Source organism: Phasianus colchicus, chromosome 4, assembly GCF_987193195.1.
Source record: "Phasianus colchicus chromosome 4, bPhaCol1.hap1.1, whole genome shotgun sequence".
NCBI classification, from domain to species: domain Eukaryota; kingdom Metazoa; phylum Chordata; class Aves; order Galliformes; family Phasianidae; genus Phasianus; species Phasianus colchicus.
This window is the reverse complement of record NC_143439.1, coordinates 31,552,230-31,573,762: the sequence shown is the minus strand read 5'-3', so window position 1 is coordinate 31,573,762 and position 21,533 is coordinate 31,552,230. Positions and strand designations below refer to the sequence as shown.

The 21,533-nt window shown below is 40.1% G+C and overlaps 1 protein-coding gene across 1 annotated transcript; it reads right to left on the bottom strand.

The window, feature by feature from the left end:
• Positions 1-7,927: 7,927 nt before the first annotated feature.
• DCK (deoxycytidine kinase) lies at positions 7,928-18,668 on the bottom strand. Its single transcript, XM_031596785.2, has 7 exons — positions 18,458-18,668; positions 17,221-17,339; positions 14,374-14,567; positions 13,467-13,614; positions 11,977-12,092; positions 11,398-11,497; positions 7,928-9,228 (listed from the first exon to the last, which is right to left on the bottom strand). The coding sequence occupies exons 1-7, from the start codon at positions 18,525-18,527 to the stop codon at positions 9,202-9,204; spliced, it is 774 nt and encodes a 257-aa protein (XP_031452645.1). The 5' UTR covers positions 18,528-18,668; the 3' UTR covers positions 7,928-9,201.
• Positions 18,669-21,533: the final 2,865 nt, after the last annotated feature.

Below are 21,533 nucleotides of genomic sequence, written 5' to 3'. Positions count from 1 at the left end.
AATTCCAAAACTGGAAACAGAATTCCACAAATCAATTTCCTTCTAGCATCTATCAGCCTGCTTGGTCTAGTCTCTGCTGGACTCATTCACTCAGCATACTACCTGAAGTATTCTATTTTATCCAGGCCATTGCCCATTCCCACACCTTGCTTGGTTCAGTGAAGGACACAGCACAGTCCACAGCAAAATCCCAAGTCCAAAACAGATTCTGTTCATTTCCCCATCTGACCTGGACACCAGAGAAGAGAACAATTTACACACTGCCTCTATTTAATCTTCTCTAAACGGGAGGCCAGTACTACTTCTTTTGGCCATGTTCAATCATGTTAGCAGGTGACAGTAAGAGTCAATGCCGTAATTTGGGTTTGAAAAACCAATTAAACAAACTTTGATAAAGGTTTCAAAATCATTTTTTCATGCTCAGCTTTGTTACTGTAATAAAATACCATGTTCCCAAGTCACATGACTACTTTTTTTCCTAAGAATCCAGATGCATTTCACATGCTACAGAGATCTTAGTGGCTTCCATCTAGCAACACTCTATCTCAAAACTAGCCTGCAAATACTTCAATCTCATCCTGGATTAGAGCAGCTATTTCCTGTAACGACTGAAAGCTTCTCTATCTATGGTCTCTGCTTCCTGGTTTGATTTTTATGAAACTATTTTAAAGTGAGGCTGAGTATGAGCCAAAGGTTTAGTCAGGAGCATCTTATTCTTACCTCTCATTTGCCGCCAAATGAGCAAAACTGCAAAAGCCATATCAATGAGAAATAAACCAGTTCTACCATACGACTATCTCCCTTTCCAACATCTGTCACCCCCCTCCAATCTGTGGGATCAAACAGAAGCACTTTAAGCAATACTGAGACAAATTATTGCAAAGAGGAGTTTCTGTGACATCTGTAAGCCTACAGATTTTTTCTATAAAGATTGCTATATATGCATAATACCTTGCATAACGTAATTAGACCTGTACCAAAAGAGTACATGGGATTTACTGAACAACAAGGAAATAGTCTAGACTTGCAAGCTAGTACCAAAATTGGATTCATCACAGAATGTTTTAAATCCAGCTTGGTTCTCACGTTAGCTTATTTAAGTTCAGCCTGAACCAGACTAATTTTCTGATTTACCCTTAGCAATAGCCAATACCGCAGACAAAAGCTGCACTCATTATTTTCTTCCCCTCCATTCTACCTGTTACATGTTTACCCACCCTGTTCATGCTGCAAGAAAAACTCTTAAACCTACAGTTACTTGTCAATCCATACATTTTTCACCTTCCCCTTTTTCATGAAGGGAGGAGACTATCAACCACATATCAGCAGCAAACATCTCCCAGGCACTCTTCTTCTTGAGTACAGACACAGAGCACCTGGTTGTCGTTATCTGAAGCCCTGCTACTGGGGCTGACTGCACTGCTTTTTGAAGCAGTTTCTTATTTTCCGGAGTTCTTAAATTCAGTGTCTACACACAAAAATCTGCAGAAATTGTATCAGAACTTTTAAGAGCAGCCCCCATTTTCCGTATTGACAACTTTCATGCAAGTGTTTAAGCATTTCCATCTTTCACATTTCCCAGATATGTTTGGTTTTTTGCAGCATCAACCTTTGTTTACAGAGATGATGTCTTGGCTCCTGCTAGCATCACATCTTACCAGATTAAAAGCTATATTCTACTCATCTGTTCACATCTTATATCAGTGCACTCACTATGTCAAGGCTTATAACAAAATTTCTTCCTTGTAACATGTGTCTCAACTCACTGTTTTAAAGAGCACCCAAGAACTTCCCTCTGGCTCCTTCGATGCACCCTTACCATTCATATAGCAATTAAAAGGTTGAAAATACAGAACAAAAGATAAGGCCCTTATTGCTATCAGCAGTACAGATGCTACCAATGACTCATTCTCTGAAAAGGGATCCATACAAGACCACATCAGTAACAGCAAAAACCAAGAAATTATGAATACTAACATTTTGAGTTGTTATTGCAGATTCAAGTTCATTCTATAAAAAGCTTACAGTTTCCATTAAAAAAAACCCCACATAACAATGATGGGTAAAAAACAGCACTGAAAAACAAGGATGAACATTATATTAACATTGTGGGTTGCAGCAGCTCCCAAATTGTTGGCATTGCTCTTGAAGAAGGCTGCAGGGTTGATGCAGAGAAACTAGAGCACGGTATTTTGTGTGCACAACCCTAAGAAACTAAACTGCAGTTGCGGTTCGTCAGTAAATAAACAAAGCCAATTGAATTTTGTAAGGAGCCCCTTCAAGTTACTTAGATACCAGTGTATCTAATGTATCATATGCCTTCTGATCACATTTATGGGATTCAAGCAACTAACTTCTAAAAATGTATCAGAAAGGCAAGACATTAAGAAAAACCCTGCTAAGAACATTTTCTGCCAATTCATACACCAGTTGGCCACAGGAGACCATACTGAAGAAATAAAGCCTTCTATCCCAAATAAAAGTGGAGAGGGAAAGTGAAGAAAAAAGAGACACCTTTACACAGAACAATGAATTAAATACATGAAATACTCAGATGACTTACCTATGGTATTTGATCAACACAGTACTCCCTGAAAAGACAGACTGTAAAGACTTACAGGAAAACATTGACAGCTCACCCCACCAAACAACAAACAGTAAAAAAAAAACCCAACCAACAAGCACACAAAAGGAAAGCACAATTGAAGAAGCACTAGTAGAAATCAGTACTTAAATTAAGAGGCCAAGAATTCTGGTACCTGAATGCAATTTCACAACCTTAAGTATTTCCTAATGAAAAATGATCATCCAATGAACATATTATTCCAGCCAGCAAGAAATGTAGTAGTAACAGGTTTGATCCTCTACAGAAATGCTTTTCAATACATAAAGCAGCTACAGCTACCCATGACAAGAACCAGTATTGTAATAGCTAGTAGCCGACCCTAAAAATACAGGCTCAAAACTGTAGGAGCTCAGGAGGTAAAGTTACAGAGAAAAGCAGTATTACCATCCAATGTATATGCAGTTTTATGTAAATGAAATGCAAAAGATTCAGTCCATAGGCAGCAGTGTGATATACAGGAAAGAGAATCAAATTATAATCCAGTGCTAGAGATCAGCATAGCAGAAAAACAAGCAAACAAAAAAACCTCAAAATCAGATCAACACATGCAGAGACAGAAAACACCCTTGACAGAAAGTGACAAAAAAGAAGGTTCTGCAGAGGAACTTCAGCATATCTCGAGACCTTCAGTCTGTGCTCCACAGAAAGCTGACAGAGAATTACTAGTTTTAGCAATGCTTTCTGACCTACTGCCAATATGATTCCAGATGGATTGTAAAGGCAACCCCAGAAGCAATGCTAACAGCTGTATTTAAAGCCAAAAGTACAACTAGATGCTGGAGATGTTCTCATCTGAGAGCAACGGGCAAGCGCATACTGTTAATAAAACATAAAACTAAGATGCACTATTACTTTGAGTCTATTATGGGTCAACAACCCTAGAAAAAAAGGAAACTTTCAGACAGAGTTAGTGACTCATCTCTAGCACAAATTCTTTCAGCCCCACTGGATGCATACACTAATTATGTCATTAAAAGATATCAGAAGAAGCCATTACTTAAATGAGCTGAATAACTACAGATATGATCAAGATTCTAAGTGTATCACACAAGCTTAAGTATGTGATAAACCCTTAAGACTTAGCAGATATAATTAGAAATAACTTATAGCATATACCATGCCATGGCGTCTTAGGTGTCTCCTCTCTGGGCAAAAGGCAAGACTACTGCTTAAGCTGTGATTAAATTCAAGGAGGACAGAGAATAAGTATATTATAGCTGGTAAGAGCTCAGACAGTGAGATCAGTGTGTATTCCACACCTGAATGTGTAAGCATAGCAGTGATGTTCATTAACTATGGAAAGCAAATTATAAGTGTATGCATGTATGCATGAGGCACACTGAAAATAGCCCAAGAAAAAGAAAAATTTCCCAGCCTCAAGGAATCTTGGTTAGTTCTCCAAAGACCTAAAACTGCTCAGTTCCACAGAACAAAGCCACGTCCCTTTGCCAAAAAAGACAGAAAGCCTATCATTCAGAATAGCAAAATGCCACATTTAGACTATGGCCACAGTACACTGCACCAGAAACCCCAGGTAAAACAAGCTGGAAGTCAGTGGATTTGATATCTTCCCTCCAGATGATAAAAAAGCAGAGACAGCACAGCAGCTGTTGACATGGATAAGCACACATGAAATACCTACCTGACTACCATGGACCAATGCAATAAAACCTCATGAAACAAGCACTGGAACAGATCAGGAGCAGATACCTAAAAAGTAAGGTTTACTCTTTCACAGCACGTCTTCTCCTTCCGAGGTGCAGCATGGACAGGAAACAGGCAGCCAACACAGACCAGGAATCTGCCGCAACAAAACAAGTCAATGACCTGAGGCCACTGTACTCAGCTGGGAGAGTCAGGGTAAAGGCCACCAGCTAACTCCACAGAGAGGACAAAGCCAAAGGTGCAGTGAGACCTTGTTAGAGGGCAATAGCTATTGTTTTGAAGAAACTAGTGGAGTAAAATGTGAAGATAATTACGGAAAAAAAGGGCACACTGTCAGCACATATCCATAGACAAGGCTGAAGCCATGCAGAAGTACTAGGAGCCTCAGCAATCAGCTGTGCTGACAGGAGAAACGCACAGAGAAAGGACTAGGATACCTTAGACAGAGAACTGGAAAAGCAACAAAGCTCCATCCACAGATGGGCTGCAAACTAGTGAAATTAAGCACCTTTGTTAAAGCTTTTACAAGATAATGCATTTGATGGCTATTAAAAGACAAATCAAAACAACTCAGAATTAAATAGGAGAGAGAAGCATAAAACGCAGGAAGGAAAATTGAAGAAAAAGCTAGGAAAGTGTTCTGAATGAACTGCAGTGGGAACATCTTTGTAAACAGCTCTCAGAAACCACGTGCCCTTTCTGTAGTCTGTCAGTATTATTAACAGACACACATGGTAAAAGCTGGAGTAGCTGCTGTCAGACTGCCTACATTCATGGACTGAGACCTTGACCTAAGAAGAAGTCATCTACACCCAAGATCCTAGGTTTTATCCTCTGTGCATTACATTGACTGCACACGCTAGCAGAATACTGACCTAAGGTAACATAATTTAATCACTTGTCCACTTACGCTCAGCACACAATCTATGCTCTTTGTCACTTATTGATTTCAATCAGAATTTCAGAGCAACCATAGGCACCGTCAGGTTTGTATTTGGTACATTAAGTAATAAATATGGCTCCAGCAGAATTCTCAGTTGCTTTATTTTCCATGACACACTAACAGCACCTGTACTGCTCACTGCCTGCATCTGGGCCTGATAGTTCAACGCTAGAAGATGTTATCATTCAGGCACACCAGGATTAGTGTTATCCATGTGCTAATATTCACTCACAGAACAGAAACAGCTGGTGGCTGCACAGAAGACCTTCTCATGTCAAAACCCTTCCCATTAGATCAGCCTTTTAGAGTCTTTTACTTAATCCAACAGAGGCTTGCTTTATTCCTCTCCCTACAGAGAGCAGGATTTATCTCATGCAGTAGTCTATTTATTAATCAGTTTAATGCTTTTGCTCTGACAAAGAAAAAAAAAAAAGTGGTCTTTTCCCTCTTTAACTTTTCCAAAGCCATTCAATGTTAAAACACCAATGCTCTCCCTGCAGCCAGCTCAGCAAGAGAGATCTGAGGATAGAATGACCTCCTGTGGCAAATTCTGTGCATAACTGCACAATTGCATCACCATTACCATTACTGGCTACGTGGATACAGCAAAGATTTTGACAGCTGTTTTTGTTTCATTATTAAATTTGTAGTAACAGTTTCTGCACCAAGTGCCAGTTTTCAGCAGCCATGTTTTTAGTGAACCAGCTTTAACTCAGGAGACATTGCACTGATGGCTTTTACATTATTTAAAACAATTTCTACAGGTCATGCATGAGCTGGGGCCACTGGCCCCTTTTTGAGGGAATCAAAACAACCCAATGAAAAGTCTAAAAAAATAGGCTGACATTTATTCTTGATTATTTAACAGAGCACTTCTGACCTACAAAACAGCACACTGATATTAACTAATCCTCCCAGCCTTCTGAAGTGATAAGGAGATATCAATATTCTAACGATGAAAAGACTGACATAGAGTGATTTACTCTAGATCATGCAGAGTCTAAAAGGGAGCTGGAAAAAACAGTCTTGGAGTCTCTCTACCTACCTTTGCTAAAATAATCTGGAAATAGCAAGTGTACTCCCCTCCACTCCACTGTCCCAGCTACAATATACAACTTCAACACATATTCTTCCCCAGTCTATGTTTAATAGCTCATAGCAAAGACCTTCATTTCCATTTCACAAATAGATTTCTGGAGCTTTTAATTGCAGGAAAAATAACAATCATCTCAACACTAACAATAGCCTACATACAATTTCATTGTGATGAGTTCTGCTTAAGTAAACAAAAATCAGTAGAAAGAGTTATTTCTCCAGATTTATAATTTACAATAATGTGCCAGTTAACTAAGTTCTATCTACAAAACTGACTGCTGTTACAAGCAGCATTTATATTAAGAGAAGTTAGAATCCCCACTGTACAGAAAGCAACTGTAAGGACTGAAAATATGAGGCAATACTATGCTCATTAGTACTTGCACAGCAACGGTAACACCACCCATCAATATTTGAATCTGTATCTTAACTGGAAAAAAAAAACATAAAGCCTACATACCAATTTTGTTTCCTAATCGTGAGGACACTGGGTTAAAACAAGCAGGCACTTTTAGACAGTTCCATCAAAGTATCTCTTACCCAGGGGAACAGAAAGGGGGAGAGTACTCAAACACTGAAAAAAGCACCATTGCCAAACAGCAGATAACAGTTCAATAACCTCCTTATCTCTAACAGGCAAAAAAAATAACACATCAATCCTATTTTGTGGTTGGCTTAGAGTAGATATAAGGAAAGAAAATAATCCTAACAAATTCAAAAATCTGAGTTACTGCTAGAGCTGTGAGGCTTAAGCCAAGGCAGAGACAGAACAGAGTACACACACTGCCACTTTTGTTTATGCTGCATCTGTCCTACATACAAATAATTGTAGCTTCTCACACTTCGATCCACTTCAATGCTGCTGGGTTTCTTTTTGTTTGTTTCTTTAAAGCTTGTTCACAGTAATTAAAAACATTCTAGTAATTGGTCATGACTTTGCTCCTTCAAACTCAAATTTGGCAGTGAGAGATTACATAAAGTTTTCTGGAATGGGATGCAGATAACCTGCCACAGAGCATGTGTGCACTCTGTGACAGGTTTGAAAGAAGTCTTTATAAGAACTCAGACTTGTTTACTCTCTTAAATGAGCACTGTCATTCCAATTCCTGTAATTAAATCCAAGATTTTGACAGCTGAACCAGTAGGAAGAATTGCACTGTTAATCAAAATAAGTTGTTACTATTTAGACTGCTGCCAAGAACACTTTAAAATGCTGTGTTTCGAATAAATCTGAACTGAATCTTCACCCCCCTCAATCCAATAATCCTTCTTCTTTAGCAGACAATCTGGAAGTCATAAACAGTACTTCTACCGTAATGATGCTACATGCTGCTATCAGGAACACATTACACAAAACACTCCCACCAATCAGGAAATACACATATGATACATTTTATACAATCCTTTACCTCTATCCCATAGCCATTAATTCCCACACAAGAAAAATCCTGAAGCCAGTCACAGTGCAACAGAAATACTAGTAAATACTCCAAGCATACATCATCTCAAATTAATGCATGGTACTAGTATTACAAACCAACAACCTACACCATTTGCCTTAGGAGACAGGGAGCTAACAACATTAAACGTCAAAAAAGTCTTTCCAACCATTTTTATTTTTCAGTCAACAGCTGGAGAATGCCAGCACAATTCCAATGACAAATGAAGAATTCTCCTCACAAATAAGGAAGTTACACGGGCATCGCAACAGACAATAAAATGCTTTACATACAATAAAAGTATTGCATTCAAAAGCCAACTGTGCAATCACTCAGAAGTGTCTAAAGCTGCAGAAAATAGCACATATGACACTAAAGATTCACACCCTGTAGAGTTTATATTTTCTATACCTGAAACAAAAAGGACTGAGTTAATGAAACAAAATGCACTAGAACAGTTATTCCACAAAGTTCTCCCCTTCTTACTATAAGATGATGGTTAAGGACCGCCTATACAAAAAATTGCAGTATTATTATAACAGCTAGCAAACAAATGAAGAAGCTATAACAGAAGCAGAAAGCCACTGACATTCAAAACTTGGTTAAGTAAATGTTTAGAAACACTTCATTTAGAGATGATCATCATCCAAAAGATTTTCTTCTTTCATTTGCAGTATGAGAACCACATTCCTCTACAGGAAAAGAGGACTTACCAACAACCAAAACCAGCTCTGTATTATGAAGAGTTGAGGGGAAAAAAACCAACACATGCTAGAGAACTGAAAGCCTCTTAATATCCTATCTTGCAGTGCAAAATGAAAACATAGATGAAAATCAAAATTCCACATCTACAGCATTCCAGACATTTGGATTTGTTTCAGTTCAGTGTATTCTGCAAACTTCACCTATCAAAACTGTTAGATTACTTTTTATATACCTTGTAATATAAAACTCCTGGATATATTAAAATTCCCTCACCAGTGATGTTTTTTTTAATGTTTTCTTCCTCAGAAAATAAGACATAAGAAACAAGTCAACTCCACTAAAATACTTCACAGGAGATCCAAAAAACCCCACTATAATCTTGAAAATTAAATAGCTATTGGGCACAAAATAAATAAAAAAAAAAAAATGCAGTAAAAATATTCCAGAAGAACTTATTGGTCTGATTAATAGACAGGCAGAATATCCAGAAACTCTCAGAACTCTAATATCTTCACAATCTGTTCGTACTACTTGGTATAATACTGAATAGATCTACCGATTTATTTCATAATTTCTCTATCCACAAAGTTTGCTTGTTTCTCACAACTAAATCAAAAGAGTTGAGTCCTGCCTCTCCAGAGGCATTCTAAAAAAGCAGAAGTTTTACTTCAGTCTTTGATCACACAGATGTTTGGAACAGTTTGGCCCCGTCTGTGCTTCAAAGAGGATTATAATGTGCTCAAAAATTCCTTCACCTGCAAAAAGAAACATATTGTCAAACAAAAAGGAATTCATCAACACAAATACACAGCAACCACATTTACCTCTCCATTGCTTTACTCTGTACCACAGGACACAGGAGCAGAAGCTGAGAAAAATAAGTTTAGAGTTGCCCATGACATTTCTTGTCCATTATAAACTCCTTTGGCCACCATGCCTGTAATTTAGCAGGTGTGGAGAGCGACGCATCGGAATGACACTCATTGTCCTGAACTACAACCCTCCATCACAACTGAATTACCTTAAATGCTGGTCTAATCTAACCACAGAGAAGATAATGACCAGTTCAAAAACTCCGTCATTTCAAAAACACCAAGTCACACCCACTATCACAACACTGCTCTTAAAGAAGAGCCAAGTGCATCCAGACAATGCATTCCTCAGAATTTGAGGTTGACAAATAAATAATAAAGCAATACCTAGCAAAATCAGTCCTTCAAAAAGAGCTGATACTGTAGAACAATACCATGAATATTCCTGCAAATGTTAAACTCAACATCCTGTGCATGGAGAACAAATCAAATGGCCAGTTACCTAAAAATTAATACTGAAGTTCTGGCACACAAGATGGTATACAGAACCATGACTGAAAGGTTTACGGATTCCATTCAGACCACCAAGATCCACTACAGCGCCATCCATACAGTTGCATGAGAACTGTATCCAAAGCAGGCAGAGTGCCAAGCAGCAGGCTAGCATCATGCCTGCAAGTTTAGTTTAGACAACATCCTACATTCAGATTGCTACCAAAGGCTGCAGGAAGATAATGTACTGAGAACACTCTTATCACTGGTAGGTGTGCTTTTTTTGTTGTGCAACTGCCAGCCCCTCTTCCCAGTATAAATGTAAGAGGTGGCAGTGTAGTCAAGACAACCTTTTTAAAAGATGTAATAACTGAGGCATTACAGATCCCAGGAAACCAAGTGTCTAGAGAAAATGCCATCTCTCAAGAGATTCTAAAACATTCTAGCAATTACACTGTAATACAGCCAGAACTAGAAGCATCATCCCCTCCCCATCTGCTTAAACAAGACTACTGCATAGAAAGGAATCAACAATTAACTAGAGAACATGGCATGATTCTATTGGCAGAAGCGTTCCTACCAGGAACACATCTGTAAACATTTTGTCCTAATCGTTCATCCAAATTCCTGATGTGAAATGGAAACAGATCTTGGATCATATTCTACAATTGTGACTATTTTTCTCCTCCTTCATGGCTCAAGGAGGTAGAAAAAGAGGTCAAATCCAGAACATACAACTGTCCCAATACTCTAACTAGAAGACTATCATGGGATAGCCATTCTCTATTGTAGAAAGTAACAGCAGTAGCACTGCATGAGAAACCTAATCAAAATAATTTGCACAGTAGGCTCTGGTTCAGAACTGGTCTTTAAAAGTGAACATCGCAACAGAGAAGTGCAGGCAACACAAAATGACCAGTGAAGAGCAGGCAACACAAAATGACCAGTGAGGACCCAAGACCTGTAAGCACACATTAAAGGACAAAACACCCAGCCTCATGAAGAGCACAGCAGCTGTGAGATAATGCCTGGGAAATACTAAAAATAGCCTAACAGCCTCAATGGACTGAACTCTGAAATCCCTACTTAGGTGTCTGAGCCTGGCCTAGTGCAGATGGTAAGAATATCAGCTCCACAGTTGGGATGATTAGTTATTCCACCAGTCAACAAGTTTTAAAAGAGCAAATGAAGTCTAATTTCAATCAGGTGAACGGCTCTACTTCACACTAGATAAACTGAGACCAAAGGACAAAGCTGCTTTTCTTATGAAGTAAACAATTTATGGCCAAAGAATGGAAAAACGTGCACTTACCATTGCTAAGGGCTGTAAAACTGACTGCAACTACTCAAACCCATCAAGTTATCCTCAGCTGAATCCCACAGTGATTCAACCATCAGACACCTGAACTGTTGAAATGTGGAGACCACTTGATGGTATGGCCTTATTTTAAAATGCATTTTGTATTACACCTTTTTGAGCCAAGAGAACTTCAGGCAAACAGGAATCCCACATTAGATTCCTTTCATACTGAATAGACAGCATTTTTTTCCCCCAAATTCATCTTGACAGGTTTGCAATTAATGTAAATAATTAGTATGTTCTGTTTCATCAGACTTTACCTTTTCAGTCATGTGATCATATCTGTCCTTTTTGCCTTTGAAGTCTTCATTAACATCTAATGTTAAAATAGGTATTTCTCGTAGATATTCAAAATCTGTTCTGTATTGGAACAGAAAAACAGAAAACATTATTCACTGCAGAAAAAAATATGCATTTTGCAACTCCACCAGTTTTTGTTGTTAAGAACCCACGAAAAAGAGCTGCACATTTGAATTACTATTAATTCTGAATAGTAAGAAGATAAATTTACAGTGTAGCTCCGAGAATACAATATTGATCTCTGAACAGGTTGTTTCACCAGCACCTTTAGATCAGTTAAATCAGACATTGGAATGAACTCAACTGAATCATCAGCTATTTAGAGCTCTATGTGAAAAGAACTGAATGCATATTAAATGTCCTCGCAATAAACAATATGCCATAAAAACAATATCACTAAGGATGTATAGATAGAAATATTCCTAAGGTTTAACCTTATGTATCTAAGGACAAGCTGAAGCTTCACTGGTAGAAAAAGCATTAGGGAGCATCCTTAATACTACTTAACCATCCCAAAGTAATTGTTAAACAAGTCCTACCGCAATGTCTTATGCTGAAGCCAGCTTTCGTGTTTGTAGTGAAGCTTCTCCAGATATTCAATAGGAATTTCTTGCTCTTCATCTCTTCCACGCAAGTAAATCCTATTTAAGCATTTCTAAACGCAAAATTATAAAAAGATTGGTTGTTTTTGCAGACATGCAGAGAAAGTCTAGTTCTCTAGTCCAGACTCTTTGTTTTGTTTCTTCTAACCTTACTATGGTGCTAAATGTACTGAAAACAAACATTCAACTTGCTGCTGACCTTAGGAGCATAGAAACATTGCTCCAGCTCAGCAGATTGAGCCAACTCACTGACTACTTTCAAAACAAAAGGACCCAAGGAGAAGGACTGTCCCCAGAGGTTTTCAAGAAAAGGGAAGATGTTGCACTGAGTTATGCAACTCAGTGTATGGTGGTGATGGTTGGATTAGATGACCTTATTGGCCTTTTCAAATATAATGGTTCTATGAGACATTTTGCATTATTTCTCCACTGTAAGGAATCTCTCAAATTAGCTTTTATAAAAAGAAGGAAGGAGACCAGAGTATTGCAAGGAAAAAGAACAGAAAAAAAAACATGACATTACAGAATGGCACTTCAAAGTCTTATTATGTATTTCTGTCTCTGAAGAACTCAGTTTTTGGATGCAATACTTTGTTTCAGTCCTGCTTTTTCTAACTTTTTTTTTCCTCCTCTTGAGCAATCTTCATACTCAAGAACTGCACTTCCTATGTTAACTTCTTTTAAAACCGATTAGACACCCAAACACCAAAGCACTGCATTGAAGCAGCACATCAAGCACTCGCGCTAATCTAGCTTAGCTCCATTACTCCTGCTCAGAGAGCTTCACAAACACTCATCTCACATTTGCTGGGGCACTGACTACTAATTATTCTATCACAGAGAAGTTCCTGGAGCTAATTTTGTACTTTTCACCTCCTTTATTACCAAAAGTACTTTCTGTTTTGTTTATCATGTAAACAACCTACTTCTACAGTTATAAAACCATTACCATCAAATTTTATTTACAAATATCCAGGCTTCTAAGAACATTCTAAGTATTTCCAGACCATATTAGAAATAATTTAACTATTATAGGTCCAATTGTAGCAGTTTCCTGGAAACTGAACTCTCATCATTAGGATTCTTACAGTGAAATTTAAGGGTAGGCTCAGGATTTCAAAAAAAAAAACAAAAAAACAACAACAAAATTTCAAGGTGAACTGCTCAACTGTTTCCTCTTCTTAGACACCAAAAGCAATCCCTAAAACAAAGATACAATGAGATTCAATAACACACAACCATGACCTTACCAGTATTGCTTACAAGCACGTTATTCTTCAGTCACTTTAAAAAGTCCTCGAATCATAGTTAAAATTTGCACTTTACAGAAAATACTTATGTGAAAACATACACAAGGACCATTTTTCTGGCAAGGAATAGAACGCATACTCTCATTATCTTTGTGGTCATAAATTCTTATTCCTTACCTCAGGAGTGGCTCTGAGATAAATAATCCCATCCAGTGCTAAGCTTTGACCAAACTGCTTATTCATCCAGTCATGCCAGTCTTGGTAAATAGTCCACTCAGTTTCATTCATACAATCAGACTCATATAAATTAGCTGCAAAGATATATCTGTGAAGACAAAAGATTTAGGTAAATAGAACTAAGCTTAAATACAGTTATCACTTTGCCTGATGTACGGGATGGTAATTAGTTAAGCTGAACGCTGTAGCTTTCTCACTTTTATGTACATTTGGACTGGAAATAAACAGTTGGTTTCCTCGTCCTTCAACTCTATCCCTTGTAGTTGCCCACAGCAGTGTCCATAAAAAGCAGTAATATTTGGAGCTCAGGAATAATTTACTTAATAAGCCACTGAAACACTGCGGTAACTTATTTACAATAAATCAAAACACAGTAAACTCTTCAGAATTATGTGATAGTGTTCAGTGATCAAATCTAGCCTTCTAAAACAAGAAACTGAGAGGTAGAGCAATATGAAACAGCCAGACCTCTTTCATGAAGTGTAAAAGAAAACAAGAGCGAACAAAAAAAATACAAAGAAATTGCTCCTGGCTATTCTTGATGCCTACTCTTTTTTCTTTAAAAGGAAGCATGCATGCAGAAACCATAAAAAAACCTACCCAGAAAGAATAAGAAACAGTTAATCAAGGTTATGCAACAAAGTTATAAATCCTCATATAAGTAAAATCTACTCCCTGTCAAAACAAATGAGAGAATGCTAACATGCCATTTATTGATATTCCAATATTGATATTCATCTGCAACAAAATTAAGACGAAAGTAATGACAAAAGCACTCCTTATTTACTCCTATGTTTTATTTAGGAGGATTTTGCTCTTTGCTTCAAGGACTGGAACTCCAACATACCTGTCACTATAGACAGATCGCTCAAAGAACACCACAGGATTCTCTGCCTCTCTGAGTTTGCCATCAATGGATTTGAGCTGAGCCCGAATCCTGCTGAGACACGCGTACATCTGGAAAGTGAAAGACCACCTCTCCGGTTTCTCATACATCATCTGAAGCACATTTCCACCACTCTTCTGTGATGTAGTCAGTTCCTGTTTTTAAACAAATATATTGACCCTTTCAAAGTTGGGAAAGTACAATATTAAGCTAAAATAGAATTACTCTACTACCTCTTACTACATCCATCCAGCCTCTATTTCAGGTTTATAATTGCATCATTTACCTTTCAGCCCTGTTTGTATCCAGTGCATAAGCAGCAGTAACGTTACTTCTCCTACTGCATCCAACTGAACACTATGAAAACTACAGTTACAATGCCCAAGAACAAAGAAAAAAACACAACAAAAAACTTACCAACACTTTGATCACTATTTAAAAACTTTATTAAAAAGAACAACTTACCAGGACAAAGTCAGTGACATTGTGAAAAAATCCACGTTGCTTTCACTCTGACAAGTATAATTTTGAAACTGAGCTATTTTTGTTTTCCTACGTATTACAGTTTAATAGTTACACCACAGTTATGATTGATAACAGCTGCTGATGCAGTATTTTAAGATGTTCTCACCTTACCTGGGAGGTTTAGAACAGACTCCAGGGCAAAGCCCACAGAATGCTGCTCAAAAACCTTGCAGCAGCCAATCAGTCATCCAAAAGCTGTGTACTTCAGCTTTTCTAAAAAATGAAGCCTATCAAAGACAATTGCTTCTGACTGAATTTTTTTGCTAAGTTATCTCCAGATGTTTGAAAATATCTCAATATTTGGACTTGTGTTAGATGTCACATCTTAAGTGATAGCAGGTAAATTGAACAATTCCAGGCTTTATCTTCCTCTCTAATTTCCTGCGACTTACCTACCCAAGTAAATTAAGCATGCCCAGCATTACACTCTGACACTGAGGCCAGGTGACACATTATTACTATCAACTGCACTAAAACTTTCTAAGCCTCCAAAAGGAGACATCTATGCAGTGCAGCCCCCAGGCTATCCTACTACCTGAATCGCTCAAGCACTGCTTTTTACACAAAGAGTGGTGTAGTACTGGAACAGGTTGCCCACAGAGGTTGTGGATGCCCCATCTCTGGAGGCATTCAAGGCCAGGCTGGATGTGGCTCTGGGCAGCCTGGTCTGATGGCTGGTGATCCTGCACACAACAGGGGGGGTTGAAACTAGATGATCATTGTGGTCCTTTTCATCTCAGGTCATTCTATGAAGACCTGTCTTCATGGGGCTGAAATCTGCTCAGGACAACGGTCTGGTTTTGCTACCCAAGATACGTCCCCGCACTCTAACCAACCAGAATAGCTGCAGCTACAGAATCCTTTCACAAGTCACAAGGTCCTTACCTTTCAATTTTGCCAGTGAGAATTTACAGACCTACACTCTGGAAAAGATTTCAATGTTCTTGGAAAATATATATTTGAAAGTGCAGAATTAAGTCATCTGTATTTTGAGTCTCAATGTAGCTTTCTTAAGAACTAACAAAAGCAATAAAATACCTCTTTCTTACAAAAACACTGCGAAGATGAACTTGCCAGCTTGGAGTTTTTTTTGAGGACAATGAAAGGACAACAAACTTTATTAAAGATAGAGAAGTGAAAATACACTTTTTGATATGAAACTACATTTAAAGAGAAACAACCAAGATCCTAAACATTGATTATTATTTTCAGATAAGCAAAGGAAAAAGGAGGGAAAAAAAACAACAAAAAGCCCCCAAAAAAGCCTATTGTTCCTACCAGACAACATTTGTCTTACTAGGAGCGTAACTGGTGTTCAGCACTGTGTTATTCTGCTACTGCATGAATTAGATAGCGAGGAGAACATTACAAACTACTGACAACACGCAAGACCAAAAGCTACCCACAAACATATGCACAAACACACCATCTTTTTTCTTTTTTTTAAAGTATTTAAAAGTATTTCCTGACTAATTTTATAAGTCATATATATAGTGTAAGTGGTTTCTTTAAACCAGCCAAATTATCTTATTATTAGGAGGTCCTTATCCATGAGTTCTCTTACTTTGGTCCCTCCTACTCACTCCTCTGCTTCCCTAATAGAGTGCTGCTGGTTGGTGCAGATTCTTAACTGCTGGCTGAGGGCAGTGAAGAAAATCTAAAACACCTGAGAAACCTATTCAAGTAGCTTGCTGGCTTAGTTCTTAAATGAAAGTTTTGGTTTTTGATTCGCTTTACTGTCATGAACAAGAACAAACAAAAGAAAATGTTTAACTCTGAAAGAATATAAGGGAAGTATGAAACAGCAGGCCTTCATTAAAAGACTACACTTACTTAATCAAAATATATTCTTCTTGACAGAAGAAAAAAAACCCAAACATTATTTCCTAGGTGTTTTCAAGGATATCTTTTAGAATTGTTCTCATCTGGTTTGTTCACAGACGCTAAACGTACCGCCTACGTAATTTTTTTTATCCCTTGCTTTTGCATGTAATAGATGATAGGCTTTTATCACCTAATGCTGAATGCCATTTATCCCACAGTATATCAGTTGAAGTAGAAGGTCTAACAATGAACCAACTGAAGATCACAACCCTAACTCACCTAAACCAGTATCGAGATCTACAAAGATAATCCAGGCAATACAAAAATAATCCATGAAGAAAGTGATGTTACTACATGCTTTCCAAAATTCCCATTCTTTTGGAAGATCACTGCGTTTGATGTTAGAAGAATGTTAAACTGGCTTTTAAGAGAAAGTTTCACCTCACACTTTTACCATACCTCACAATCCTCTTCAGAGTTTTGTTGAACATTGCACCATCTAGCTACAGGCTCAGGAACAACTTCCCATCCCTCATCAGCTTGTTTGAGAATATTCACAAATGTTGATTTTCCAGCAGCTGTAGAAAAAAGCATTCCAGAAGAATAGCATCAGGTATGATTATCCTTTAGCAACTAAACAACTATTTCCAGGTACCATAAACAAGTGTCCCACACCCACACACATCATTTGATTTCATAATAAACATGATTCAGAGACAGTCACAAATCATCAAAGAATTGAAACTTTTTTCCTCTTTTTTTTTTTTTTTTCTTAATTCTTTTAGCAGCTGTATCAAAAAGGTAACGATCGCTATATCAATTACCTAGGGAGCTTACAAAAAAAGAGGGAAAAAAGCCTTTTACACGGGCAGGCAGCAATAGGACACGGAGGAATGGCTTTAAACTAAAAGAGGGCCTTTAGATTAGAAGTGCGAAAGAAACTCTTTACTCAGAGGGCAGTGAGGCACTGCACAGCCCAGGGAGGCTGTGGGCGCCCCATCCCTGGAGGCATTCAGGGCCGGATTGGATGGGGCACAAGTGAGCCTGATCCGCAGCTGGGAGTTGGAACTTGGTGGGCTTTTAGGTCCCTTCCAAACTAAGGCATCCTATGATTCTATGATTCTATGATCACAGAACCACCAAGGCTGGAAAACCTCCATCTAGTCCAGTCGTCCACCTACCACCCCACTAAACCCCTAGTTTAGTGCCCTAGCGAGACCTCAGCTTGATCTGGAAAGCTACGTTTCCTCGGCGCTCTGCTCTCAGGCCAGAAGATGTTGTAGGCGGTATTTTAAGCCCCCCGAAACCCAAACAAAGCAGAAGGGTAGCTGTCCAAAGGGAAGATGCAGCACAGACACGGTTAGCCCTCCGCCCGCTGCAGAAACGCTCCGGGTGGAGCTGCTCAGAGCCGGGAGGCCGCCCTCCCTGCCGCCCACAGCCGGCGAACAACCCCTCAGCCTCTCCACCCCCCCACCCCCAACTCTTAGGTCGGCAGCCTTACGTTTCCCACGTTATTTCCCGCCCCGCTCTCGCGATGCCGCTCACCTACGCGGCTCCCACCTCCCAGCCTGACCGCGAACCTCTCCTACGGGTAAATCCCGGCCGGCAGCCGCGCAAACGCCGCAGAGGCCCCGCATCGGCGGGAGGAGCCCCTCCGGAGGCCGCCGCCTCCCCGCGCCCCCCAGCCCCGACTCACCGATGTTGCCCTCGACGGCGATCTTCTTAACCCTGCTCTCCAGCCGCCCGCGCTTGGGGGGAGTCGCCATGGAGCCGAGCGCAGACGCGCGCCGCGCTCGCTCCAGCCGCTAACGGACGCAACGGAAATAACCGTCGCCCCTTCCGCCGCCGCGCTCGCGCCCGGCCCGCGCCCGCGTTCGAATTTGCCGCGCGCCCGCTCGGCCCTGCCGCTGAGGGTCCGTGACGTCACGGCGGCGCCTACGAGCGGCCGCGAGGGCCACGGGGAGCGGGCGGATGCGGCCGGGCCCGGCGCTGCGCTGTCACGGCACGGCGGCGAGGAGAGGGGGAGGAGGCGCGGGCCGCGAGAGAAGGAGAGGCCGAGGGCATGCGTGGTGAAACAGAGCTATTTATTGTCTCTTATAAACAGCCTTCAGCTTCTTGTTGAAAAAACCTAGAATTTAAATATTCTGTCCCGTCACGTACAGCGATCTGTATACGTTATTTACAACTCTCGAACACGGTGCGGATTTTCAGACATTCAGCTGTTGTTACCGTACAGCAAAAGCCGTTCCCGCTTAAAACCGAAGTCCCGAGCGGTGCCTGGGAACGGAACGTTGGCACGGTGAGCGACAGCAAGGGCTCTGCTCTCGCGTTCCCCATCCGGCACCGCCTTTTCTCCCGGGCGTTGAAAGACTGCAAACGAGGAGGCCGTGTTAGCGTTGCTTCTGCGCTGTTTTGCTTTTCTCCTTTAGAAATGGCCTTCTGCTGAGACCTCGCTCTGACCGCCTTCCCCTCCCCGCGCACACACGGCCGCCGCGCAGCCGGGGAGCGGCCTTCCCTCTGCGGCGCTGCTCAGACGGCGGCAGAAGCTGCCAGCTTACAAAAATAATGAGCTTAGCTTAGTGGCTATACGAATTAATTTCCCCTAAAAATACAATACTCTAGGAACGATTCAGGGAATTTGTTTCTAAAGCAAAAGCAATCCGATGTTCATCTCGACTGCAATCTTAACCTGGTTATAAAGAAGCGGAAAGAAAAGCAGGACGGTGCGAAGGTTCAGCACTTACACAGACAAATGTTAGCCTCTTATTGCAAGGTGAGACATCCAGGAAAAGAGGGCAGGCAATCATCAAACTGCTCGTGGCTTTACTAGCGCACTAGTAAAGGAAAAATCAAATGGCAATGAAGGAAACAAGATTCAGAGTAAAGTGATTCTCAGTGAAAGAAAAGCAAGGAGTCCGCACTCACACTGCACCTTTTTAAATAGTCCAACTAAAAAAGGGGGTTATAGACAGCCATAGAGCACTCTGGCAGGTAGGAAGGGGAGAGAGGCTGGTAAGAAAGAGAGCTACCCAAAAAAGGATGCGTTCAGAATAAGATTGTGTCACGTGGCTCAAGAGAAGGGGGAGGCGAGAAACAGAAAGGAACGATCTGAAAGGTATGTAAAGTCCATAGCAGCAAATAGGTATCCTTTACCTGTTAAAGGAACATCAGGGAGATTGAAGTGCTCAGTCCTAAATACTGAAAAAGGACAGCGCTCCTTTCTATCTGGAAGTAAAAGCTAAAATTCAAAGCTCCACATTGCATAGTAAGCAGTTAAAGAAACTTGGTACTTGCAGACGGGCTGTCAGCCCTTTGAAACCTGTTTTCTCCTCTCAGCTACCTGCAACAGCAAAATGTGGCATTTTTAAAATTGCAGTGAAAAATCAGCTTGCGTCCCTAACTTGAATGTGAAAGACACAAGCACAACATACCCAACACCATCGCAACGGTGTCAACATTGGCAACGGTGACCAAATGTGATCAACTTCACACTTTGTCCCATCCCATCTAGAGGTAGGTGACCTCCTGAAGTTACCATCGGAATCACTGACATGTTCAGCATGCTGGTAGCTGACAAACACCCCAAACAGCAGCGTGTAAGGACATTACTGACTGGAAGGCCTCGGCAAGCACTGGCAGCCCATCAACACCTTCTGCTCCCATTGACAACGAAGCAGAGGAGTTTTGTTTCAAAGCGCTCATGACACCTAACAGGATCCACCTGTAACAGAATCCACCTGTAACATGGGCCTAAAGCAGCAGATTTTCTTCAGGGTTCATTTCTCTGGGTTTTATTTTGGAGTGAGAGGTGTCCTCCCCCCAGACAATGCACTATTTTATAAACACATTCAATCTATTCAGATTCAGCTTGTAAAACATGACTTTCGCGTAGCATTGTGATGTGCCCTTACTTCAAAAGTGTAAACACACATGAACTTCTGGTCCCACATCTTTTTTGAAGAAAAAAAAAACAAAAAAAACCCCAAAATAAAAATAAAAATAAAAGCTGCAAATATAAACAGCATAGGGATGCTGAATCCCAAATACTGCACACATATCATTAATGCTGTTATTTTCAAGTGTTGTATAATTAAACAGCGTGTTCACACTGCTGTCAGACAAATCAAGATCTCCAAGCTTTTATTACATGCCTACAAACTGTTCTGTAAAACTGCTTTTACTGGCAGATACTAAATACAAAAAGATACACCATCCCTTTAAGACTAATCCTTTTTATAATACATTCAAATTCTGATTCAGTGAACTGCAGCAGAAGCCTCTGAATTTCTAGAATTGGGAGCTTTAAAGAAAGAAAAAAAAAGGAAAAAAGAAAAAAAGAAAAATGCTCCCGAGTGGAAAATGAGGTAAGCAACTGCAGTGGCATCAATCATAGCAAATCCTCACTTCTAAATATTCTTTTTTCAACACAAAAACTGGTAAGACAGCTTTAAATCTGATGGAGAATATCTCCTGTTTAGCACCTTGGTGCAGACTTGTGCCACTCTCCGGTCTCATTGCAATGTGATAACAAGGGCTCTGGTGCTGGCTGAAAGGCTCCAAGAAGCATTATCAGCACAGAGAATGTACACACACAGCCTATGAGCAGCACTGAATCAACTCAGCAAAGCAGTTTTCACTGGTAATTTTATCAAACTTTTAATATCAAGCTGCATCTGCAGCACTCTTCACGCTTCTGTAGCTGGATGCCGATCTCCCTCTCAAGCTGGAAAGTTTCAGTCATTAAACACTTCTCAGACAGAAGTATGCATAAA